At 35.3% G+C, this 27,718-nt stretch overlaps 1 protein-coding gene and 1 pseudogene across 1 annotated transcript in view; one reads left to right on the forward strand and one right to left on the reverse strand.

Annotated features, from left to right (window-relative positions):
- Positions 1-27,718, reverse strand: part of COL4A5 (collagen type IV alpha 5 chain) — a 295,836-nt gene that overhangs the window by 133,170 nt on the left and 134,948 nt on the right. The window contains exons 4-10 of the mRNA XM_036016745.1: positions 22,812-22,856; positions 11,853-11,897; positions 10,830-10,892; positions 7,925-7,978; positions 7,378-7,404; positions 5,395-5,469; positions 3,244-3,306 (exon numbers count right to left, since the gene is read on the reverse strand). Of these exons, the coding sequence (XP_035872638.1) occupies positions 3,244-3,306; positions 5,395-5,469; positions 7,378-7,404; positions 7,925-7,978; positions 10,830-10,892; positions 11,853-11,897; positions 22,812-22,856 (372 nt within the window). The remainder of the gene's footprint in view (positions 1-3,243; positions 3,307-5,394; positions 5,470-7,377; positions 7,405-7,924; positions 7,979-10,829; positions 10,893-11,852; positions 11,898-22,811; positions 22,857-27,718) is intronic.
- Positions 25,768-26,892, forward strand: LOC114505547 (annotated as a pseudogene).

Genomic DNA, 27,718 nt, shown 5'->3' on the forward strand with positions numbered 1-27,718 from the left:
ACAATACCCACAAATCAATAAACATGAGACACCACATAAATAAAAAGAAGATGGGTAAAAACCACATGATCATATCAATATATTCAGAAAAAGTATTTGATAAAATCCAGTACTTATTTATAATAAAAAACTCTCAGAAAAGTGGGAATAGAAGAAACATTTCTCAACATAGTAAAGGCCATATATGACAAACCCACAGCCAACATCATACTCCAGGTGGTAAAAACTAAAAGGATTTCCCTTAAGATTGGGAACACAACAGAGATTTCTGCTTTCAGTATTATTATTAAATATAGTACTGTAAGACCTAGCAACATCAGTCAGACAAGAAGGGAAAATAAAAGGCATCCAAACTGAAAGGGAAGAAATGCAACTATACAACTGTAATTATTTGTAGGTGACACGATATTGTATATAGAGAACTGTAAAGATTACACCAAAAAAAAACCCTACTAGAACTGATTAATGAATTCAGTAAAGTATTATAGCAGGATAAAACAAATATCCAGTGATCAGTTGCATTTTTATACACTAATAAAGCACTACCAGAAAGGGAAACTAAGAAAACTGCCCCATTAACAATTGTTTCAAAAATAGTAAAATATCTAGGAATAAATTTAACCAATGAGGTAAAAGACCTGTGCTCAGAAAATTATAAGGCAATGATGAAAGAAAATGAATAATATAAAATAAGTGGAAGCAGTTCTGGCTGGTGTGGCTCAGTAGACTGAGTGCAGGCCTGCAAACCAAAGGCTTGTCTGTTTGATTCCCAGTCGGGGCACATGCCTGGGTTTTGGTCCCAGTCCCTAATTGGGGGCACATGGGAGGCAACCACACAATTGTGTTTCTCTCCCTCTCTTTCTTCCTCCCTGTCCCTCTCTAGATACAAATACATAAAATCCGTAAAAAAGAAGGAAAAAAATAAGTGGAAGTGCATACCTTGTTCATAGATAGGAAGAATTAACATCACACAATGTCCATACCACCCAAAGAAATCTATAGATTTAATACAATTGCTGTCAAGATACCAATGGCATATTTCACAGAACTAGAACAAATAATCCAACAATTTATATGGAAGCACCAAAGACCCTAAATAGTAACAGCAATCCTGAGAAAGAAGAACAAAGTTGGAGGAATCACAATACTTGATATTAAACTATACTATAGAGCCATGGTGATCCAACAAGCTTGGTGCTCACATTTAAAAGACCTACACGTCAATGAAATAGAATGGAATGCTCAGAAACAAACCCAGGCTTTTATACTAAATATTTGACTAAGGAGGCAAAAACATATAATTGGGTAAAAGTAGTCAATTCAAGAAATGGTGCTGAGAATATTGGAGAGATACTTTCAAAAAATAGAACCAGAACACCTTCTTACACCATACACAAGAATAAATGCAAAATTGATTAAAGGCTTAAATGTTAGACTCAAAACCATAAAAATCCTAGATGAAAACATAGGCAGCAAAATCTCAGGCATTTCTCATGGCAATGTTTTTTCTGATATATCTCCTTGGGCAAGGGAAGCAAAAGAAAAAAATAAACAAATGGTACTACATCAAACTAAAATGTTTTAGCACAGCAAAGGAAATCATTAACAAAATAAAAAGAACCCATTGAATAGGAGAACATATTCAGCAATGATACATTTGATAAAGGGTTAATATTCAAAATTTATTAAAAAACTTTAAAAAATCAATACCAAAAAAACAAACAATCGAATTAAAAATTGGCAAACAACCTAAATAGACACTTCTCCAAAGAGGACATGCAGATGGCTGATAGGCATATGAAAAGATGCTCAACACCACTACTTATCAGACAAATGCAAATTACAACCACAATTAGATATCACCTCACAGGTGTCAGAATGGCTATCATCAATAAATCAACAAACAACCAGTGTTGGTGAGGATGTGGAGGAAAGGGAACCCCAGTACACTATTGGTCGGAATGCAGACTGGTGCAGCCTCTGTGGAAAACAGTATAGAGTTACCTCAAAAATTAAAAATGGAAATGCCTTATTACCTAGCAATTCTACTTCTGGGAATTTATCCAGGGAAACCCAAAACACTATTTTGAAAGACTATATATACCCCTATGTTCATTGCAGTGTTATTTACAATAACAAATATTTGGAGACGGCCCAAGTGTCACCAGATGAGTGGATAAAAAACTGCTACATTTACACAATGGAATCTACTACTCAACCTTACTCTTTGTGACAGGATGAAACAACCTGGAGAGCATTACATTATGTTAAGTGAAACAGGCCAGTCAGACAAAGACAAGTATCACATGATTTTATTCATATGTGGAATCTAGTGAACAAAATGAATTAACATGCAAAATAGTGACAGGCTCATAGACAGAAAACAGGCTGACAGCTATCATGGGGTGGGTCTGGTTGAGAAAGGTTCAGGGATGGAGAAAAAAAAGAAGAGAGAAAACCCATGGGAAATGACAACAGTGTGTTGCTTTCCTTGGGGGAAGAGGGATAGATAGTAATGGACGAAGACTTGACAGGAGCAGTGAATACAAAATACAGTGAATATAGTGTATAGATTATGTGTTGTAGAATTATGTGCCTGAAACATGTATAATTTTGTTAACCGGTGTCACCTACAATAAATTCAATAAAAACTAAATAAAATAAAATAGAATGTTAACAGTGTTGTTAAACCTAAAGCCATGAAATTATTACTTCCAAGAGATTCTGTAAGTTTGTATCTTGGGGAAATGACAATATATTAAATTAAAAGTGAGCATGGATGAGTTAAGAATAACCTATTTGTTTTTTAATAATAATAAGTGAAAAGAGAAAAAATTAGGTCAATAAATAGTATGTGTTGAATTTTTAGTCCAGTTTTATTTTTGTTATCTGACTTTAAACTTTTGAGAATATTTCAAGGTTTTAAAAGTTAAATAGGCATTTATCTGCCAAAATGTATCGCCTCTTGATATCAAGGGACCAATTTATTTACATATTGTACCTTGGTGTCATATCTAAGTCTTGGCTTCACCTGTTGAATCAGAATTAATTCAAAGGAGCAATTACTTAGCATGTATCATTCATGATTACATTGTAAAATCTCTTGTAAATAAGAATATTCTAGATTGTGAACATTAAAAACACATTACCAAGTATAATTATATTATAACATATAAAATATGAACATTTGTGAAGGAAATCAAAATAAAAGAGGGAGAAACTAAATTATACAAGTAAGCTTACCATCAAGCCTGGCGGTCCTGGAGGACCAATTGGCCCTGGTATACCAACAGGACCAGCTGGGCCCTGTTATAAATGAAGAAAAGAAAACAGAACAAAACAAAACCTTCACTGTGTTGTACAAAGAACTAAGTAGATGAAATTTAAACTTAAGTAGTTGCCAGAATTCTGTTCTACAGTTCTATAGCTCTGAAATATCATAACTATTGAAATATGTAAGAATAAATGGACTGAATATCTATAAAAAATTCAACTAGGCAGAAAGCAGCTTTTAGAATACTTGTTTTACAGCGGTAGATAACAAATGTGGGGCAAACATATCATAAGGAATTTTAGAAAATAAAGTGATAAAGATGGGCCTTGAGTGGGGCTTTTATGCTAGAAATGGGAAGAGAAAGACTATTAGTTTCAAGATGGTTTTTATAATTTTAAAATTAAAAATAAGATTAAAGATGATAAGGGAAGTAAGAATAACTGGAAAAAATAAGAAAATGACAACTGTTGTGGAACACAATTTTGCATCTTAAAATCTTGAAAATTTGACTGTTTTGAAATCTAGCAATTCTATATCTACATATAAATCCTGGATTGTTTTTTAATTTAAAAAATTCCCAAAGCAACACAAATATTCAACAATAGGAGACTGGAGAAACAAATTGTAATATGTTTACACATATTACATGTTTTGTGGAAGTGAAACTTAATAAACTAGAGCCACATACAATCATATGGATGCGCCTTAACATATAAAGAGAAAAATCTGCAGAAAACCACATAAATATTATATCATTTTAAAAGGAACTGGAAAGCATTATGCTAAGTGAAATAAGTCAGGCAGTGAAAGACAAATACCATATGATCTCACCTTTAACAGGAACCTAATCAACAAAACAAAGAAACAAGCAAAATATAACCAAAGACACTGAAATAGAGAACAGGCTGACAGTTACCAGAGGGGAGGGAATTTCAGTGGAAAGGGGGAAGAGTTTGCAGGAATAAGTATAAAGGACACACGTATAATAACAAGGGGGAGTAGAAATGAGAGGGAGGTAGGGAGGGCTGGGGGGGTGGGCTGGGATGGGGATAAAGACAGAAAACTGTACTTGAACAGCAATTAAAACAAACAAACAAACAAACAAACAAACTGGGGAAAAAAGCAAAGCCAGATTATTTTATGGTTTAGAGATATACGCATATGTAGTAAGACTATTTTTAAGAACCAATGGAAAACACAGGATGATAGTTATCATCTCTGCTTTCAGAGAAAGCAGAAACCACAGGTTGATTAAAAGTCATTTTTAATATTCTATTTCTTACATGCTGTGCTGGGTTCACAGGTGTTCATTTGGTTGTTATGCTTCTCAGCATATATATCTATATATATGGATATATATTGCATGCATTCTTCTGTAGTTTCAAATATTACATAATAAAATTTATAAAAGGTAAAGGGTAAGATTGAGAGTACTTAATAGCATATGGATGGGTGATAAGTATATGAGAAGGTAGTTTTAAAAAAAGTCCCCAACATGTTATCTTAGTGATCAAATATTAGAAAGTACTGATTATTACTTTTGAGATCAATCCTCATGAAATATAAACCTCAAGAAACTGACTTCTTAATCTATAAATATTCTAAATTTATTGCTGTTTTTATGCATACATTATCTGTAGGCTAACATAATGTTTTTCTTAGGATCATAATTGATGCATACATTGTACTCCTTCAGCCCAAAATATGTTCATATATTATGCATACTGTAGTGTTATAAATGATGTCTTCTAATATCTTAAATGGGACAAAAAATAAAATCTGATTTTATTTTTAATCAGATCGTTTACAATCATCAGGACTATTCCTGCTACTCTACTGATCCCCACAGTACAAGAATAAAAATATAGAAGCCTATTTCTACTGCCAAACACCAGAACAAGTATTTCTGTGGAAACTGGATAGAAAAGTAAGAGAACAAGGCAGTACTTCTTAAAATTCTCCATGGTCCAGATTGCTTTTATCTTCAAGTAGAAGGTACATGTAATGTCTATCAAACTTTAGATGATAATTTTTATAATTAAAGGCTGAAAAGGAAAAAAATGTGATGCTGTGATGTGATTAAGTCAGTATTACAGAGAAGAAAATCACTAGATGCTTACTTGTACTCCAGGAGGACCTGGATTACCCTTTGGTCCTGGCAGTGATGATGATATAATTATACTACCTGGTTCTCCCTGAAAAAAACCATCAATGAAAGTTATAAATCACAGTTATGCTACATAAAAACTACCAAGAGCATGAAAAATGATCTGAGACTTCAATTTGTCACATAAATATCATGGAGGATTAGGCAAACACAGTAATTAACATAAATAAATTTACCTTTTAAAGGGAAGTGAGCAAGTGGACAGAGAACACTCAAGTACAATCAATTTAGTAAGAGCCTGTGGTACTTTCAGTTACTCATTCATTAAAAAAATATTTATTAAATATTAATATTTGCCCCAAACTGTTAAGCCCTGAGTACTCAGAATTGAAAAACATAAGACCTCTGTTCTCGTGGTGCTAGCAATATACTGGTGAAATGGAGACCATAATATGAAAACAAATAAGATGACCAAACGTTCCATTAAGGGCAATAAAGAAAAACATCATGGTACATAAAAAAGAAATAGTGGAGGATTAGAAAGAAATGATAATCGTGTGACATGGCAGAGGTGCTAATTATTGTTATAATGACAATTATATATAAGTGTATCAAATTAACATGTTGTATACCTTAAACTCATACAATGTTATATGTGAAATATATTTCAATTAAAAATAAATAGAAAAGGAAATTAATTTAGTGTGGGTACTCACAAAAGGGCAATCTGGGAAAGTAACATTCAGGCTTAGGACTAAAGAATAATGAGTCAGCCAGGTGAAGTTGGAGAAAGAGTATTGGGTAGTGGAAATAACATGTACAAAGGACCCTCAAAGGAAAGAGTTTGGAACATTCAAATAATGTAATGAAGAGTGGGGTGACTGGTGAGCCAAGGGAAAAGTGGTTTAAAGATACACCTGGAAATGTAAGCAGAGCCCAGAGCATGCAGGTTGTATAGGCCATGGAAAAGAATGGTAGATAGACTGTGTTAAATACAATGCGAAACTCTTGAAGGTTATAAGCAGGAAGATTAAATTATTTATTTACATTTTTAAAAGATCAGTCTTGGCTGTTTTGTAGAGATTAAATCTGTTTCAAAGATCAGGGGTACTACAAAAAAAGAAGAGACAGAGACAGAGACAGACAGACAGACAGACAGACAATTTAAGGGGTTATTACAATAGTCCAGATGAGATGTTGTGGTTAGTGTGGTGACAGTGGAGATGGGTGACTTTAAGATATATTTTATAGGAAAAATTCACAGTATTTAGTGAAATAATGGAATGAGGAGGTAGAGGCATGTGAAGGAGTAAAAAAAATGTGAACACTCTCAGATTTGGTGCTCATGTGATAGTATACATAATATATAGTGATGAAAATTTTAGAGATAGAGAAACCAGAGGGAAGAACAGTTTTATTTGGGGTTCTGGGTTAACTTTGAACACACTAATCTGAATGTCTGGGAAATATCTGAATCAAGATATCAGGGAGGCATCTAGGTTAAAAGAAAAGTTTGTTTTGGAGATAAAAATGTTGCTATTCAGTAATTAAATGATAATCAATATTGTGAGCATTAATAATATTCCTAGGCATAGAAGAGAAGACTCAAACTGTGCCCTAATGCTTGCTGGATAGAATAGTGTCAGCTTGCATACAAGACTGCAGAATGACCAGAGATGCAGGAGAAGAATCAGGGAAGTGTAGTGTCACAGAATACCAGGGAAAAATGTTTCTATAGAGAGCCGGTGGTCAACTGTATCAAAATGCAATGAGGACAGAAGGTTTCAGAAAAGATATTTGCATATGATATACATATTTGCAAGTGTCTGAGCACACAGCAGATACTAAAAGCCATAGGAACAAACGAGATGACTTAAAGAGATCTTATAAGTGAACAACCCACTTTAAGACAAGTCAGAGACATTATCCGATTCAAGTTGCAGGCTTTCCAAATATTTTATTAAAAATGTTTACCTTGCCAGCATGAGATGCTTACCTTCATACCTGGAATCCCAGGAGGTCCCTATTATTAAGAAAAGATTTTCTTTTATATATGAACATATTTAATACATACAAACATACATACATACATATAAATATGAGAACAGAGCAAGCAAAAGGATACAATGCTTTCCAAATAAAGTTAAAATTGAATAGACTTCTGTAGGGTCACTCTGAGTACAATGCATGTTAGGATACTTAAAGATGACATTTATTCAGGGTGGGGCAGAACGAGGTTTACAACTGTTTATATGGAAAATAATACAATAATAAATAATAATAACAGAATAAACTCTGTGTTGAACATACTCACTACTGTAAACCTACTTTTGCACTTCTCTGTATTAAACAACATAGAATCCTTGCTTTTACTCAGCACAGAGCTATACTACAAACTTCTTTTTCAAAAAAAATCATTTTCTACTTTACTACTTTAAAATTTACTACTTTGTTCTACATGAATGCATTGAGGTCACTTTTTTACACTTCTGCTTCTTCTGTCAATTCCTATGTTCATTATAATCCCAAATTTTATAACTTACTGGAGGACCCTGTAAACCAGGAAAACTGGGACTGCCTGGAAATCCACATTCTCCCTAGAAAGAGTTAAAAAGAAAGAGCATGGATGAACAAGAAACAAAGCGTAATTATACCAACAAACAATGATTTATTGAAAACATTTGTGTAACCGCCATTCCGAAACCTGACAGATTGATAAAAATTCATTAGTCTTCACTTTCCAATTACTTCATTAACTATCCATATCATGTCAAACTTCTAAGATACTTTTATCTCTACTCATCAATCAAATCATAAATTTTAAAAAAAGGCCTGGCTGCTGTGGCTCAGTGGCTTGAGTGCTGTCCTGCAAACCAAAAGGTCACCGGTTCAGGTCATCAGTCAGGGCACATGCCTGGGTTGTGGGCCAGGTCCCGAGTTGCGGGCGTGCAAGAGGCAACAAATTGATGTTTCTCTCACTCATGGATGTTTCTCTTTCTCTAAAAGTAAATAAAATCTTAAAAAAACACATTAAAATAAAATATAGTAAAAGAAATAGAAACAAAACAACCTTCTATGTCATTTACTTCTGACAAATTCATTCTGATATAATCACATCACAGATTACTGGCCATAATCACATTTAATAGTTAATAATTTGTCCCAATTTCCTGCCCATTTATTATGTAGATTCTTATTTTAACTGCCTTACTGATTTTTTATTTTATTGTAAACTAATTTAAATTATTTTTTGCTAGGAGGAAAAGATGGTATGAAAGAATGCCCTTAATATTGCCAAGAAGACAATAATAGCAATAGTTCTAACAATTGCGGGTCATTAGGTTTCCTAAGCACCCATTTGTTCCCGCTCACTATTGTAAAGTATATGGACATTTAGTTTATAAAACAAAAGCTAAAATTGCTGTAGAAAAACCCTAATTCAACCTCTTCTCAAATATCTATATGCCATAGTAATCCTAGAAATATCCTTATCAGAGGTTTAAAAGAGTAAAATTATTACATCTGAGTGACTTTAGTTATTGTCCAATACCCCTCCACCATTTTGTACACATGGAAAATGTAGGACCAGAGAGAAAGGAAGTGGTCTTGACATCAAGTTAGAAAACAGAAAACAAAACAACTCATATATTCTGGTTCCACATATGGGGTTTACTCTATTAGTTACACAGTAAGAAACATTAAAAAAAAAACTTTTTATCTAAAGGTACACATAGGATCCCTGGCTAGTGTAGCTCAGTGGATTGAGCGCAGGCCTGCAAACCAAAGGGTCACCAGCTCATTTCCTAGTTAGGGCACATGTCTGGGTTGTGAGCCAGGTCCCTAGATAGGGGTGCATGAGAGGCAAACACACACTGATGTTTCTCTCCCTCTCTTTTTCCTTCCCTTCCCCTCTATCTAAAAATAAATAAATAAAATCTTTAAAAATAAAGGTATACATAATAAATCAATTTTTTAAAAAATCTGTTGCTCATATAATTGGAGGCCTCAGACACAAACTTATTGTGCATTCTACTAAGGTGCTGTTTTATAAAAAGTAAGAAAACTGTCATTTTAATCATATAGCATACTATGCTCATTATAGATGATGATGTCTTCAAATTTAAGACTTTGGCCAGTGGTCTGTTTGCTGCTCAAGACAAGAAAAGTGGGTCAGGAAAAAATGTTTCTCATATGTAATATTTTCTTTTTCCTTTTAAATTGCTAAATAACTAGAATAGGCACAAGAATGTATTGTAGCCCACTTTTAACATGATATTTGTCATGTTAGCTCCACATTGGTCCGGTCCCTGTAAGGTTGCCCTAGCTGAAACAAAGATCATAAGTAAGTTTCACAAATCTAATAGTTTATTATTATTGTTAGTATCATCATCATCATCATATTGGCAAGGGTCACACAGACCTGGAGAAATACTGGGTGTAAGAATATTTTATTGCTTTCAAGTATATGCTACAATAAATATTACAAAATATAGTTTTTATAATGTAACATATTTTATTCAAGTTTTTCAAAATACATGTCCTAATATAAAATCTGACACATGCCATTAGTTAGAAAGACCTAGGGTATTTCATGAATAATTTCACAGAACATTAAGTGCAAAATGGAAAATACTAAAAGAATATACAAAAATAATAACATTGTTGCATTAACATATAGGAAAAGGAGAAAACTGAAGGAATAAAATATGTAAGGTTATAATATGTAATCTTTTAAAAAGAGCAAATTTTCCTCATTTTTGTCTTACTATCACTTTATATTAAATGTAGTTATAACTCAGAACAAGAACAGTGGGTCAGGAAAAGATGTTTGTCACATGTAATGTTTTCTTTTTCTTTTTATTGTTATTCAAGTACAGTTGTCTCCATTCTTTTTCTTTTTAAATGGTTAAATTATTTTCACTGATGGAGCAAAGTTTCATGTTTCATACTAATAGTTTATAGTTAAAAATAGATGTGTTGTATTATATATAGATTTTTAGGATATTTTCCTTAAAGATGTCATTAAGCAAGGAAAAAAAATTTAAAATGTGAAATATTTGAAAACTTAAATTGTACCTAGTTTTTAAAGAAGTAAAGCTAATAAATGACATTCATAAGTATTACTTTTAACAACTGATATAATATTTAAAACATACATATCCTAATTCCTTTTTAACTCTTATCCTACTTTACACTAAAGTAAGAAAAGGATTTGGTGAATAATCTTCAACCCAATGCAATATCCCAGCTTCTTAAACATACTTAAAGCATTATTCATGTTTTAGTATATTAAAAATGTTATCATGAGTTATCATAAATGTTAACATTTTCATGTCCTAGACATGAAGCTACTTGCTTCAGTCTCTTCTGCAACATTGCTCATATTGATTTAGTTTTTAAAATCTATTATTATCAAGCATATTGCACAAACTTAAGTTGAGATCTCACCTTGGTTCCATTGCATCCAGGGATACCTTGAGGTCCTGGTGCCCCATCATGGCCTGTCATTCCCTTTGAAAAGAGATATAAGCATATATAAAAGTTCTTAGATTACTTTTAAAAATATTTTATAAAATTTGTTGGGGTTACAGTGGTTAATAAAAATTATATAAGTTTCAAGTATACAATTCTATAATACATCATTTGTATACTGTATTGTGTTCACCACTCCAAATCTAGTCTCCTTCCAACACCATTTCTCTTTTTTTACCCTCTTCTATTTTACCCAGCCCCTCAAGCCCCTCCCCTCTGATAGCTGTCAGTCTATTCTCTGTATCTTCAGTCTATTTCTAGTTCATTTGTTTGTTTATTTTGTTCATTCAATTCCTCATATAAGTAAAATCATATGGTATTTGTCTTTCTCTGACTGGCTTAATTGGCCATGATGTAGAGAATAGGGATCTCTCATGCAATATTTGTTGGAATGCAGATTAGTGCAGCCACTGTGGAAAACACTACAAAATTTACTCAGAAAATTAAAAATGGAACTGCCTTATGACCCAGGGAATTAACTTCCGGGAAAATATACAAAGAAACCTAAAACACTGATCCAAAAGAACTTAGGCACCCCTATGTTCATTGTAGTGTTATTAATAGCCAAAATTTGGAAGCAGCCCAAGTGTCCATCAATAAATGAGGGGATAAAAAAGCTGTGGTACATTTACACAGTGCAATACTACTCAGCCATAAAAAAAGGAAATCTTAGATTACTTTTTAAGGGACTTAAAAATAAGGAGCCATTGCCCTGGCTGGTATGGCTCAGTGGATTGAGTGCTGGCCTGCGAACCAAAGGGTCACCAGTTCAATCCCCAGTCAGGGCACATGCCTAGGTTGTGGGCCAGGTCCTTGGTGGGGGGGTGTGCAAGAGACAACCACACACTAATGTTTCTCTCCCTCTTTCTCCCTCCCTTCCCCTCTGTCTAAAAATAAATAAATAAAATCTTAAAATATAAGCAGCCAAATCGTACTTACTGGAAGACCTGGTGTCCCTGGAAATCCAGGAAGCCCAGGAGGACCCTATGTGAAGAAATAAATTAATTGAACCAAATAAGAATTAGTAACAATAAAATAATATCCTACCTAAGGAAATTATAAAAACTGCATTTTGAAATGCAATGGACAAAATATGTCTCATTGATTACTAATCACTATTCTTTCAAAAATCATAGAAAAAATCTCTATACATGTTATAAGTCTCTATAAAAAAGTATAAAAGAAACTACTATTTGAGGGAGCATTGTCTTCATTGTACTTACTAAGAGCAGGCAAATTAGTAGATGAAATGTCTTTTCTAAAAGATAAAGTGGCTCTCCCAGGTTTGTTATGAATATTGATCTTAGCAGGGGAGGATAAGGGGAAAATATATCTGCCTCAGAGAATATCAATGTGATCACCCAAAATTCCTTCAATGAATTTCCCTGTCAAAATTAGCTAAACTACAAATTTTACAATATTCTTTGTAGGTAAGGGTATAAGAAAATAGTACTCTAATATACTGCTAATGGGATTCAAATGACATGGAGAAAAATTTGGAAGTATCTAGTAAAACTATACATATATTTACCCTTTGAAGCAGTTCATTTCTAAGGATTTACTCCAAAGGTACTCTAGAAATTATTAAACAAAATACGAAATTCAAGGTTATTCACTGCAGCGTTATTATAGCTAAATTTTAGACAAGACCATAGAACTGGATTGATAGCTAAAGATTAGAAACAATAGAGACACGACTAAATAAAGTATGGTAAATCCACATAATGTAAACGCATGCAGGTGTTAAGAAAAAAATGAGGGAAGATTTCTGTACATTGAAGTAAGTTGTAGTCTCCAGCATATAATGTTAAATAAAAGAAACAAAGTGTAAGAGGTATATATAATATGCTACCATGGTATAAGAATGGTAGTGATAACTTAGCAATGAAAAAATGAAAAATGATATAAAATAATGATAAATGATTATTTCTGGGATAAAGGAGAAAACAAAATAAGAGGGTGGGAAGGGTGGATGATGAACATTTCTGAGTATACCTTAAAAACAATGTAAATGTATTAGAAATCAAAATTAAAAAGCAGTAAAAAGGAAATCATTAAAAGTTGAAAACAAGCCCTGGCTGGCATAGGTCAGTGGATTGAGCATGGGCTGCGAACCAAAGCATCGCAAGTTCGATTCCCAGTCAGGGCACATGCCTGGGTTGCAGGCCAGGCCCCTAGCAGCCACATATTGATTTTTCTCTCTCTCTCTTTCTCCCTCCCTTCCCTCTCTAAAAATAAATAAATAAAATCATAAAAAAGTTGAAAACAAAGGGGAACTAATGAATTTAATGTATATCAAGTTTCTGATGTAATCATATAGAGAAAAGAATTACTTCAAGTGCCTTTAAAACAGCATGAGGTCTGTCCAGAAGGTATCCAGCCATGTAATATGAAAAATAGAGATGTTTACTGAAGAAGATACAAGATAAAAGAAAAATTGTACATAGGACAGTGACACCCCAGGCCCCTTCCAAGTAGGCAGGCACCTTATCACCTCACACAGTTCTCCTAATTGCCATCAGCTGCCCTGACATTATTTTCCTGAATCTCATCAACAGTCTGAAATCTCTTTCCTTTCAGAGGTGATTTTAGTTTTGGGAAAAGCTAGAAGCTGCAGGATGCCAAATCTAGGATGTAGGGGGACTGAGTCACCTGGGTGATTTGATATTTCACCAAACAGCTCTGCATGAGACATGATGCATGAGCTGGCAAGTTTTCATGATGAAGCTGCCAGTTACCAGGAGCCCATAGTGGTGGCCTTCTGAATCATCTGAATAGTTTCTGCAGAGGAATGTTCAAGCTTAAGGCAAAATATGATGCAGATTTGTTGCTCTATTCGCTCAGTCATTTTTAATATGACAGCTACACAGTACACATGCTCACTTGGTGGTGTCTACTGTGCCCACTGACTAGTACAGTGAACTACACTGTTCACGCATGTACCTTCCAGTCCACTCTCCTTGGCTGCCAGGTCACACTGGTGTTGCACAAACCATTCTGATTATATTAAGAATGGCTGGACTATTTCCAGACACATGTTGTATTTTAACTACAATTCCTTTGTGAAATTAGTAAATTCAAAGAGGAAAAGCGAAAAGCAAAGAAATAATTTTAAGAATCATTTAAGAATTCTATTACTATCATTAAAGTTGAAATTGTTATTTTGTTAATTTGTAAACTGCTATTTTGAAAACAAAATAGGTATATTGTAGGGTAAAGGAAATAACAAATCATATTAAGGTCACTTGAAATCAAGATTTTCACCTTAGGAAGAGAGAGAGGGCAAGAAGAAAGAATAAGTATACAAAAAAAATTATTTTAAATTTCAGTTGGAAGTAATAATATGAATGCATGATTTTTCTCTTAAAAATACATATTTTGTGAGGGGGGCTAAGATGGCATCGGAGTAGGAAGGAGCAGATTCGGCTTTCCTCTGCTCAGGGGAGAAAATCCTGACCGATCTATGGAGTAGAGAGGCAAGCAACCAACATACTTCAGCATTTTTGAAAATAGGGGACAAAGGATTGTGGCAGAACTGAAAGACCAAAGACCAGACCCTAACAAGAGTGCAGCAACAAGACACAAAAGAATAGGTGGAGGAGAAGAACACCAGGATACCCACTGGAAGAGGAAACCCAACAACAAAGGAACCACTAACAGATAACAACAGAAGAAGGTGAAGGAGGGAGTAGTAAACCACACATACCTCAATCCAGGACCTATCTGGAAATACAACTAAACAGTAGAGACAGTACCCAGTACAAACAACTGAGCAAGAATTCTTTAAACCTTACACACACAGAAGAACCGGCTTCAACACAACCTGCCCTCACCAGCACAACAAAATAAAGGAGGTGGTGGACAGAGTGACCCTCATTTAACCAGCTGGCGGGAAGGAAGCACCAAAGAAAGACTCAAGAACAGTCAAAACCCAAAGGCAAACACAAAGTCAACTTAAACGACAGCCTAAGACCAGTGAGCTTGGGAGATCAAGGAAACAGCACCACTGAAACTCACTGCTATTCTACTAAAGAAGTTCACAACACAAACCCAGGGAGCCAGAAGAGATCAATATAAGAAGCTGAGGTGAACAAGAAGAGTCTCACAAACAATGGGAAGACAAAGAAACAAACCCCAAATGAAAGCAAAGGAGGAAGCCTCAGAAAGAATGCTGAATGAAATAGAGGCAATTCAACTATCAGATATTGAGTTCAAAGCAATGATTATCAGGAAGCTCAATGAGCTCACAATGAGCTACCAGAAACTACAGGAAAGCTACAATGAACTCACTGAAAACTACATCAGCATAAAAAAGGAAATAGAAACTCTCAAAAAGGGCCAAGAGGAAATGAAGAACACAATTTCTGAACTGAAGAACACAGTGGAAGGAATGAAAAGCAGGATCGATGAAGCAGAAGATCAGATCAGTGAGCTAGAGGACAAAGTGGAGAAAACACCCAGAAAGAACAAGAAAAGGAAAAGAGGCTCAGAAAGAATGAAGAGGGATTAAGAGAAATGCAAGACAATATGAAACGTAATAATATCCGTATAATAGGGGTACAAGGAGAAGAAGAAGAACAAGGGATAGAAAACCTAGTTGAACAAGTGATGATGGAAAACTTCCCTAATTTGATGAGACAAAAAGTCACACAAATCCAGGAAACACAGAGAGTCTCAATCAAGAGGAACCCAAGGAGGCCCACCTCAAGACACATCATAATTAAAATGGCAAAATTTCAAGACAAACAGAGAATCTTAAAGGCAGTGAGGGAGAAACAGGAAGTAACATACAAGGGAGTCCCAATAAGGCTAACAGCTGACTTCTCAATGGAAACACTCCAAGCCAGAAGAGAATGGCAAGAAATAATCCAAGTAATGAGAACCAGAGGCCTGCAACCATGACTACTTTGCCCAGCAAGGCTCTCAATCAAGATAGAAGGCCAAATAAGAAGCTTCTCAGACAAAAGAAGTCTAAAAGAATACACCTCCACTAAACCAGCTCTGCAAGAGATGCTAAAGGGACTGCTTTAAGGAAAGAAAGGAAAAGAGAGAGTTATAGAGTAACACACATACATAAAAGGCAATGAATAAGTACCTATCAATAATAACCTTAAACGTAAATGGATTAAATGCTCCAATCAAAAGACGTAGAATAGCTAATCGGATAAGAAAACATGACCCACACAGATGCTGTCTACAAGAGACCCACCTCAGGATAAAAGATCTGCACAGGCTGAAAGTGAAGGGCTGGAAACAAATTTTCCAAGAAAATGGACAGGAAAAAAAAGCCGGGGTAGCGATACTGATATCTGACAAAACAGACTTCCAAAAAAGGACCATAAAGAGAGACCCAGAAGGTCATTTCTTAATACTCAAGGGAAGAATCCACCAAGAAGACATAAATATTGTAAACATATATGCACCCAACACAGCAGCACCCAAATACATACAGAAAATATTAGAGGACTTCAAGAAAGATACTGACAGCAACACAATTATTGTGGGGATTTTAACATCCCACTATGAAAAATGGACAGATCTTCCAAACAAAATATCAACAAAGATATTGTGGCATTGAAAAATACCCTGGATGAAATGGGCTTTACTGATATATAAAGAACCCTCCATCCAAAAGAAGCTAAATATACATTCTTTTCAAATGTACACGGAATATTCTCAAAGGTAGACCACATGATAGGACACAAAACAAGCCTCAACAATTTCAAGAAACTGAAATCATACCAAGCATTTTCTTGGAGCACAAGCGACTGAAATTAGAAACCAACCCCAAGGGAAAGAAAAAAACACTCAAATTCATGGAGATTAAATAGCATGCTATTAAACAATGAATGGGTCAAGAATGATATTAGGGAAGAAATCAAAAGGTTTCTGGAAACAAATGAAAATGAACTCACAACAACCCAAAACTTATGGGACACAGCCAAGGCTGTCCTGAGAGGGAAGTTCATAGCGATACAGGCCCACCTAAAAAAGTTAAAAACATTTCAAAAAAACAACCTAACCCTACGTCTATAAGAACTTGAGGAACAACAACAAAGACAGCCCAGAGCAAGTAGAAGGAAGGAAATAACCAAGATCAGAGCAGAATTAAATGACATAGAGACTAAAAGCACAATTCCAAAGATCAATAAATCCAAGAGCTGGTTCTTTGAAAAGATAAAAAAATCGACAAGCCTTTAAGCAGACTCATCAAGAAAAAAAGAGAGAAAACCCAAATAAACACAATCAGAAATGAAAGCAGAGAGATTACAACACATACCGCAGAAATACAAAGGATTGTAAGAAATTACTATGAAGAACTGTATGCCAAGAAATTTGAAAACCTAGATGAAATGGAAAAATTTCTAGAAAAATGTAATCTTCCAAAACTCAATAAAAAAGAAGCAGAAAGTCTGAACAAACCAATAACAGCAAAAGAAATTGAAGCAGTAATCAAAAAACTCCCAACACACAAAAAAGCCCTGGACCAGATGGTTTCACAGGAGAATTCTACAAAGCATTTAAGGAAGAGTTAACCCCTATCTTTCACAGACTATTTCAAAAAATTCAAAAGATGGAAGACTCCCAAACTCTTTTTATGAGGCCTACATCATCCTAATTCCAAAACCTGATAAAGACATAATAAAGAAAGAAAACTTCAGGCCAATATCACTGATGAAGATAGATGCTAAAATCCTCAACAAGATAATGGCAAAACGCATCCAACAGTACATTAAGAAGATCATACACCATGACCAAGTGGGATTCATTCCAGGGATGCAAGGATGGTACAATATTTGCAAATCAGTAAATGTAATACATCACATAAACAAAAGCAAAGACAAAAACCACATGATCATATCAATAGATGCAGAAAAAGCATTTGATAAGGTACAGCACCCATTCATGATAAAAACACTCAGCACAGTGGGAATAGAGGGAGCATTCTTCAACATAATAAAGGCCATATATGAGAAACCTACAGCCAACATCATACTCAATGGGCAAAAATTAAAATCTTTTCCACTAAGATCAGAAACAAGACAAGGATGTCCATGCTCACCACTTCTATTCAATATAGTACTGGAAGTTCTAGCCACAGCAATCAGACAAGAAGAAGAAATAAAAGGAATCCAAATGGGAAAGGAGGAAACAAAACTGTTCACTGTTTGCAGATGACATGATAGCGTATGTAGAAAATCCTACAGACTCCACCAAAAAACTGCTTGACCTAATAAATGAATTTGGCAAAATAGCGGAATACAAAGTCAATATCCAGAAATCAAAGGCATTTCTGTACACCAACAATGAAACAGCAGAAGCAGAAATCAAGGAAATAATCCCATTTGAAATAGCAAAAAGAAAAATAAAATACCTAGGAATAAACCTAACCAAAGAGGTAAAAGACCTGTATTCAGAAAACTACATAACACTGAGGAGAGAAATCAAGGAAGACACAAACAAATGGAAACATATACCATGTTCATAGATTGGAAGAATATCATCAAAATGTCCATACTACCAAAAGCAATTTACACATTCAATTCAATTCCTATTAAAGTACCAATTGCTTATTCCACAGACATAGAACAAACAGTTCAAAAATTTATATGGAACCATAAATGACACCGAATAGCTGCTGCAATTTTGAGAAAGAAGAGTAAAGTAGGAAAGATCACAATACCTGACACTAAACTATACTACAAGGCCACTGTAATCAAAACAGACTGGTACTGGCATAATAACAGGCACATGGACCAATGGAACAGAACAGAGAGCCCAGAAATAAACCCAAGCCTCTACAGTCAATTAATATTTGACAAAGGAAGCAGCAACATAAAATGGAATAAAAATAGCCTCTTCAACAAATGGTGTTGGGAGAACTGGACAGCCACGTGCAAAAAAATGAAACTCGAGCACCAACTTACACCTTATACAAAAATAAATTCAAGGTGGATAAAAGACTTAAATATAAACTGTGACACCATTAAAGTCCTAGAAGAGAACACAGGCAGGAAAATCTCAGATAATTCACGCAGAAACTTGTTTACTGACTTGTCTCCTAGGGCAAGGGACATAAAGGAAAGAATAAACAAATGGGACCTCATCAAAATAAAAAGCTTTTGCACAGCTAAAGAAAACAGTATCAAAATAAAAAGAGAACCAACTGTATGGGAAAACATATTTGCCAATGATACCTCAGACAAGGGTTTAATCTCCAAAATATATAAAGAACTTACACGACTGCACGCTAAGAAGACAAGGAATCCAATTATAAAATGGGCAAAGTACTTGAACAGACACTTCTCCAAGGAGGACATGCAGAAAATCCAAAGACACATGAAACGATGTTCAATATCGCTAGCTATCAGAGAGATGCAGATTAAAACCACAATGAGATACCACTTCACATCAGTCAGAATGGCCATCATAAACAAAGCAACAAACAACAATTGTTGGAGAGGTTGTGGAGATAAGGGGTCCCTAGTGCACTGTTGGTGGGACTGCAGACTGGTACAACCACTATGGAAAGCAGTATGGAACTTCCTCAGGTAACTAAAAATGGATCTGCCTTTTGACCCAGCAATTCCACTTCTGGGACTCTATCCTAAGAATACTAAAACACCAATACAAAAAAACCTTTGCACCTGGATGTTCATAGCAGTACAATTTACAATAGCTAGGTGCTGGAAGCAACCTAGATGCCCATCAGTAAATGAATGGATCAAAAAACTATGGTACATTTATACAATGGATTTCTATGCAGCAGAAGGAAAGAAGGAGCTCCTACCCTTTGCAACAGCATGGATGGAGCTGGAAAGCATTATGCTAAGTGAAACAAGCCAGGCAGTGAAAGACAAATACCACATGATATCACCTTTAACAGGAACCTAAACAACAATACAAAGAAACAAGCAAAATATAACCAAAGACACTGAAAAAGGGGATAGTCTGACAGTGACCAGAGGGGAGAGAAGAGGGAATTTCAGGGGGTAGTGGGTAGGGTTTACAGGAAGAAATTTAAAGGACACATGGACAAAAACTCAGGGTGGGGGTAATGGGAGGGAAGTAGGGAGAGTTGGGTGGGTGCGCTGGAATGGGAGTAAATGGGAGAAAACTGTACTTGAACAATGATTAAAATAAAATAAAAAAAATACATATTTCCTAACTCTGTCCACTAAAAAGAGGTCAAAACGATGACAAGTACAATAGCAACAAAAACCCTTAACATTCAGACTAACATTCACATTTTTCACTAAAAAGAACCTGGAGTCATAAACATGGTCAATTACAGATCTGAAAAGGAAGTAACAGAATAAGCCTAAAGGGTTTTATATCATGAAGCAAGGAAGTTACCAAAGATCAATATTGTTTTGTCAAAAGGATACAGGACAGGGACCAACTTGAAGGGGCATGTACAGATTTAAGATGGGACAATTTGGGCTTCAAAATGAAGAATGAGTATGAATGATTGAAACCAGTAAATTCTGTGTGTTTGTAAGGATAACAACAAAAATCCTTCCTTGATCATCATTTGACGTTGCTTTTGTACCAACTCATTACCCTATTAGAATTCCAGCTGATAAATTAGAATTCTAGCTAATAAATGAAAGATTAATAGATTTTTAAAATCATCAGTTTGCAATTCTAAATGAAAAAAAAATGGATTTAGGTAATGGTCATCAATGCATGCTAAACCATTATGTGAAAGCTGAAGGGGAAATTTTTGAAGGCAGAATCAGGCTCATAACCCTGAGACCACTGATCAAACCTAGCATCAAAAAGGGGGATAGACAGATATTTGGGCCATAAGATGTAATTCAGTAGTAAGTACACAGCACTACATATAAAGTGTTTTTTTCCACAAGCCACACAATTTTATTGAAGTGATCAGTACATAAATCCTTCTTAGATATGTTTTGAGCCATCCACTTGATGGTTACAAACATAGCAGGATCTTTTTTATTGGTACGTTTTTGGTTCTTTTTCTGTTTTGTTTAAAATTTTTTGCAGTATAATGTACATACTGTAAAATGCACAAATCTTAAGTGTATAGTTCATTCTGAATCCTCAGAAAGTTCTCTAGTGCCTCTTCCAAGGCAACCTCCAATTTGCAGAAAATATGAGGGAACGGAGGAACCACTTCAATGACACCAGAAGTAAACAATCAGCCTGTTTCAGAATGTGGACCATAGTACAATACAAATGACTCAGTTTCTCCAATGGCATAATAAAAGATGCTTAAGGAAAACAGCAACTCAATGTAATATGTGTAACTTACTTCGATACTGATTCAAACAAATCAATTATAAAAAGACATCTTTGAGACAATTGAGGAAATCTGAATATGGACTGAGTTTTAAAGTACACTGAAAAATCATTACTAATTTTTAAGTGTCATAATAATAGAGTGGTTATCAGAGAGATATGCTGGGAGGAATGTGGTTTATTGTACTATAGTCTCCTTACATTTGTATATGCTTAAAATTTCCATAATAGTATATTATTCAATCTGCATGTCAAAAGTTGCCTGTGAGCTGAGACCTGAGGATATAGGAACTATCAGGCCACCTAGTTCTAAGCACTTCTGGAGTTCTAGCTGAGGAACATGGGCTATTTTGGCACTCCCAGACACTTGGAAATTGGAACTGATAGGATGGACAGGTTGTTCTTTTTTTTTTGCCTCAACAGTGCTTAGGATATAGTTAACAATAGCTAAAGTTAATATGAGATATTTTATGATTTTTATGAAGAGCTTTAATAGTATATTGATATTCATTTATTACAGAAAAATACAGAAATATGTCTGATAAAAGAAACTAAGGATTTTGAGTTTCTTTCCTGTTTTTCCAGTATCCTACCCACACTAGTTATAAAGAGCATACAAAGCTAACTAGTTGTTGCTAAAAATTTTAATACAGTAAACAGAATGTTTTTAAAATTATTTATTTTAATTGTTCAAGTACAGTTTTCTGCAGAAAGCAGTAAACAAAATGTTTTAAAGTTTATAGAAAATGTGTACAGACATTAAATTTCTAGAGGTCAAAGGATCAGAATGTTTAATTGTCTTTGTTACACAGATAAACATGTTATGCCACCACCCATGTAATTTATACTCAAATTAAGGTGCCTCATCAGTCTATGAATACAGAATTTCAAAGCTAAAATGAACCTTGGAGACAGTATTGTTTGAGTCTCTAGTTTAACAAATGAAGAAACTGAGGTTCTGAAAAGTTGAATATGATTTTCCAAAAGCCAGTACTACTTTTATACTTTAGTACCTGCCAATTCCAGAGCACACTGAAACATAAGTTCACTTAAAAGCTTGTCAGAAAAATTACACTAAATGCACACTTCAAATTTGAGAGACATCTTGATTTCCAGAACATTACAACTTGACAACTCAATCATTCTAGAATTAAGGAAATGTTGCATTCTTTCAAAAGTAGTTACCTTTAAGAGCAGTTTAAACCATTGCATACCAAACTTATCCTCTTCAAGATACACAAAGAAAATTATAGTATGTGTACATAGTACACTGAGAGGATACACAGCCTGAGGGTCCAGCCCTCTGAACCCAGAGGACTGAGATGATCACAGTGATTTGGGAAGTTCTGGTTTAGACCACTTGTATGATATATATTTTTAATAAATTGGCGAGTTGTTAGAATTTATCACATTGTAATTTTTTAACCATAAACTATTTAAAAATCTTCTTATATTAGTTTATATAGACATCTGGATGTGTAAAGATAATTCCTACATTCAACTTTTTAAATACTACATTTTTTTTGTATTTCAATATTGAGTGCTTTCTTCTTTTGTCTTGTAATATTTCATTGGCTTCTTCTCTGTTTTGACCAACAACACATTGATACACAAGCAAATATTACTTACTCTGATTCCTTTTGGTCCTGGTGGCCCTGGAATTCCATCATCACCCTGAAAAATACAATATACTTAGTTCTTTTTCCCTCCAAATAACTCTCAACAAATTTTAGAATACAAAAGGAGAGAATTAAATTTTTACAAAACTTGGTGAAAATTAATGAGAAATTTACATACCCAAGGAAGAAGCATTTATTATTGAAATTGAAAGCATTGAGGTAAGTTATTATGTGATCAAAATACTAAAGGCCTTTATTTACTGATAAGGAAATTGCTGACATGTAGATGAAACTTTATACCTGTGAAGTAAATTATGAATTATGCAAGAAAACAAAAATGAAGTAGTGGGGCAGATATCCCACAAATTATTTATGTATAAACAAAGTAAGTGCTGAAAATCTGGGCAGTTTCTATATTATGCTAATCTGTTTGCCATGCTGTTAATATGTAGCACCATCCCTGAGCCCAAAAATGTACTATTCTTCAGGTTTTTTTGTTTTAAACCTCTTCTTTCTTTTATAAGCACTTTCTACTGGCCGAGCTTAAGAAATAACAAGAAAGAATCATTCCTATTCCTTCTAGTTTCTACTAGATTCCATGCAAAAAGAGGCTGCCCACATGTGTTAATCTATTTACCCCTTCCTAATTGTAATTGCAATGCTTAAAATATAAAGTCAATCTTTTTATTAATTTCTTTAAAAATGAAATACATAAAACCTTATTTTGCTCCAAAAGGCAGGAATTTCGGTGGAATATATAGCTAGTATCCCACTGGCTGAAACTTTAAATAGCTTTAATTAAACTGGGACACTTGACTTTATAAAAGTGGTTTCCAACCTATTCAATTCACACCCTTAGAGGTTCCATTGGCTGTTCCTTCATGACTATGTCACAGCCCTCCTTCAATCAGTGCAGCTCTGTTTTTATCTGTTTTATGTGGGGCTCCTGTGAAAAACTTCATTTTGAGAAAAGGTTACCTGGTATATTAGTTTCCTATACTGTTGTCACAAATTACTATAAACTTTGCAGCTTAAAACAACACAACCTTACTGTTCTAGAAGTCAGAAGTATGACAAATGTTTCAGTGGCAAAACTGTTACTTCTCCCCTGAAGGTTTTAGGGGGAGAATCAATTTCCTACCTTTTTCCAGCTTCTAGAGCTACCAGCATTCCTCAGCTCTTGGCCATCTTAAATCTTCAAAACCAGCAATGACTGAACAAGTCTTTCTAACGTAACACTCTGACACTGACTCTTCGGTCTTCTTCCCCCACATTTAAAGGACCCTCATGAGTACACTGGGGCCACCCACACAATCCAGAATAACTTCCCTGGTTTAAGAACAGCTAATTATCAACTTCAATTCCTTCTGCAATCTTAATTTCACTTGTCTGTGTAATCTAACTATTCACAGGTTCTGGGGATTAGGTCAAGGACACCTTTAGGGGTGGGTATTATTCTGCCTACCATACCTCGCTTCTTAAAAAATGTTTAATATTCTACTCTTTCTACAACAGATACATCTCTAAAAAGATTAAAGAAAAGTAATTCTATTTTAAAACAACTAGAAGACCATTTGCACAATGAATTCTTTTGTGTATTTCCACTAGAGGTAGGAATAAGATAAGGATACCTTAGATTGTACTAGTTGTGCTATCCAAAATGGTTAGATAAGAGAGAGAAATTAGAGGTAAACAAAATTGGAAAGGATGAAGCAAAAACAATGACTATTTGCAAATAATATGATGGCATGCATAGAAAACCCAAGATAATTAAAGGAAAATATACTATAATCAATGAGATAATGCAGTAAAATAACTGTATATAAAATTAATATTAAGAAATCAATAGCTTTCTTATATACCAACAACTACCTGTTAGAAAACATAAGGGAAGAAAACATAAAATTTTTAATAGCAAAAACAAGATAAAATATTTAAAAATGGGCTTAACAAGAAATGTTACAATATTCATAAGGAAGATCTGAACAAATAGAAAGGCAAAATGTTCTTAGATAATAGGATTCTGTATGAAAAAGTGAATTCTCAACCAACTTCTTATAAATTAGGTACAATAAGAATATAAATAACAGGGGAGTTTTTTAACTGGACAAGGTGACTCTAAAGTTCATATGGGAAGATAAACAAGCATGAACATTGAGGAAAATTCTGAAAACAAATGAAAAAAGACCAACAAGGGGACACTAGCCTTGTGAGATATAAAAATATAGCATGTCAATATTTAAAAGTTTGGTTCTGAGATTGAATAAGCAAACCACTGGAACAATATGGAAGGTTCATAAACAATCCCATATATTCATGTGAATTTGATACATAATGAAGGTAGCACTGCAAAGCAGTTGAGGAAAACTATATTGGGACATACTTGTAAAGAACATCAGGAAAAAATAAAGGTAGTACTTACATCAAAAATTATATGCCAGAATGAATTATAAGTGGATAAAATGTTTATACGTAAAAAATGAAACTAACTAAAATAATGGAAGAAAACATTGGATAATTATTTTAAAATTCTAGTATATGATGGGAAAAGCATTTCCTACTCAAAATCTAAAAGCCATAAAAGACCTCTGAAAAACACACATAGAAACACATAAATATATACACAATGTAGACATCCAACAAAGACAAATGACAAACCAGGGGAAAATAACTGCAACTCAGAACACACAGGTTAATCTTCCTACTATATAAATAGATCATCGAAGTATGAAAACACCAACAATACAGTAGAAAATGGGCAAATGATATGAATAGACAGTTCAAAGAAAACACAACTGATTCTTAGACATATGAAAAGATGCCTAAATCCCACTTTTAATGAGAGAAATTCAAGCTATAAGTAAGTACATTGAGAGACCAGCTTTCATCTGACTGTCAAAAATCCAAGTTTCAGGATCTCTGTTCCTTCTGTTTGACAGACAGCTGCAACTTTCTGTGCAGTGCCAACTGCTGCCTCGAGACACAATGGTGAAGGTGGCAGTGAACAGATTTGGCCATATTGGGCATCTGGTCACCAGGGCTGTCTTTAACTCTGGCAAAGTGGATATTGTGACCATCAATGACCCCTTCATTGATCTCACCTACATAGTCTACGTGTTCCAGCATGATTCTACTCATGGCAAGTTCAAAGGCTTGTCAGCAATGGAAAGTACACCTGCATCTTCCAGGAGTGAGATCCTGCCAACATCAAATGGGGTGATGATGCTCATGCTGAATATGCTGTGGACCCCACTGGTATCTTTACCACCATGGAGAAGGCTGGGGCTCACCTGAAGAGTGGAGCCAAGAAGGTCATCATCTCTGCCCCTTCTGTGGATGCCTCCATGTTTGTGATGGGAGGTATGACAACTCCATAAAGATTGTCAGAAATGCCTCCTGCACCACCAACTGCTTGGTACCCCTGGCCAAGGTCATCCATGACAACTTTGGCATCATGGAGGGACTCATGGCCACAGTCCATGCATCACTGCCACCCAGAACACCATCCCTGCTACCACTGGCACTGCCAAGGCTGTGGGCAAGGTCATCCTTGAGCTGAATGGGAGGCACACTGGCATGGTCTTACATGTCCCCACCCTCAGTGTGTCAGCTGTGGATCTGATCTGCCACCTGGATAAAGCTGCCAAATATGATGACTTCATAAAGACAGTGAAGCAGATGTCAGAGGGCCCTCTTAAGGGCATCCTGGGCTACACGGAGGATAAGACTGTTTCCTGCAACTTTAACAATCACACTCACTCCTCCACCTTTGATGCCAGAGCTGGCATTGCCCTCAATGACCACTTTGTCAAGCTCATTTTCTGGTATGACAATGAATTTGGTTACAGCAACAGGGTGGTAAACCTTGTGGTTCACATGGCCTCCAAGGGTTAAGAGTCCCCTGGACCATCAGCCCCAGCAACAGGAAGAGAGACCCTCAGCTGCTGGGGAGTTCTTGCCTCAAATCAATCCCCCAACATACTGAGAACCTCGTGACTTCCACAGTTTCCATCCCAGACCCCATGAAGAAGGGGAGGGGCTCAGAGAGCCCTATTATGTCATGTACCATCAATAAAGTTCACTGTACCCAGCCAAAAAAAAATCCAAGTTTCATAACAGCATTGATGAAGATATAGGGAAATTGATCTTGTATACTGCTGAATCAAGAATAAATAATACAGGAGGAAGATGGAGGACAAGTAGGTGGAAGCTGAGTCCACATACTTGAAGTCCAAGTATGTGGACTCAGCTTCTTGCTCTTGTCCCTGACTTGGATTTTCGGATGATTTTTGAACAATTAACTTAAACAATCAATGGAATCTTAGCTGATATGAAGTTTTGAAGTCAATAAGTACAGAAGATACTTTATACCATCTGGTAAGGAGATTTTATAAGTTGAAGGGGAAATACCCTGTGCATGGTACCTGCAGCAGTGGAGGCACCAGACAGAAATCATGACTTTGGATCCCTCTTCTCTTGGACCAGGGGGCCAAAGTCCTGCACAGGGATCCTGAATCCTAATCAGGAGTGATTTAGGAGAACACACAGGGCCTGTGAGACCCAGGCTACACACACAGTGAGCAGCACATCCACAGCCTAGCACAAATTTGGAAATTTCCAGATAGGGAACTTGGGTCTGTCAGAGGTACCTGCAGGCTTCAGCCAGCTGTAACCTCAAGGGATATTTTACTTTTGAGGGAGGTAGTATGCACATTAAACCAGAGTGACTCAATACTGCAGTGTGGGTACTGCATAGAGATGTTTTGAAAAGGAGCTGAAATGTAGTTGGGCAAGGGCCCCACAAACAGTGGCTCTGCCAGTAAAGAGACCAGATTGCAAGTGCAGTTAGGGAGAGAAACCTAGCAGAAGGAGAAAAGTGCTTCTCTTGGAACCATTCTAAACCTCTCTCAGCTGCAC

The sequence above is a fragment of the Phyllostomus discolor genome, chromosome X (assembly GCF_004126475.2).
Source record: "Phyllostomus discolor isolate MPI-MPIP mPhyDis1 chromosome X, mPhyDis1.pri.v3, whole genome shotgun sequence".
NCBI lineage: Eukaryota > Metazoa > Chordata > Mammalia > Chiroptera > Phyllostomidae > Phyllostomus > Phyllostomus discolor.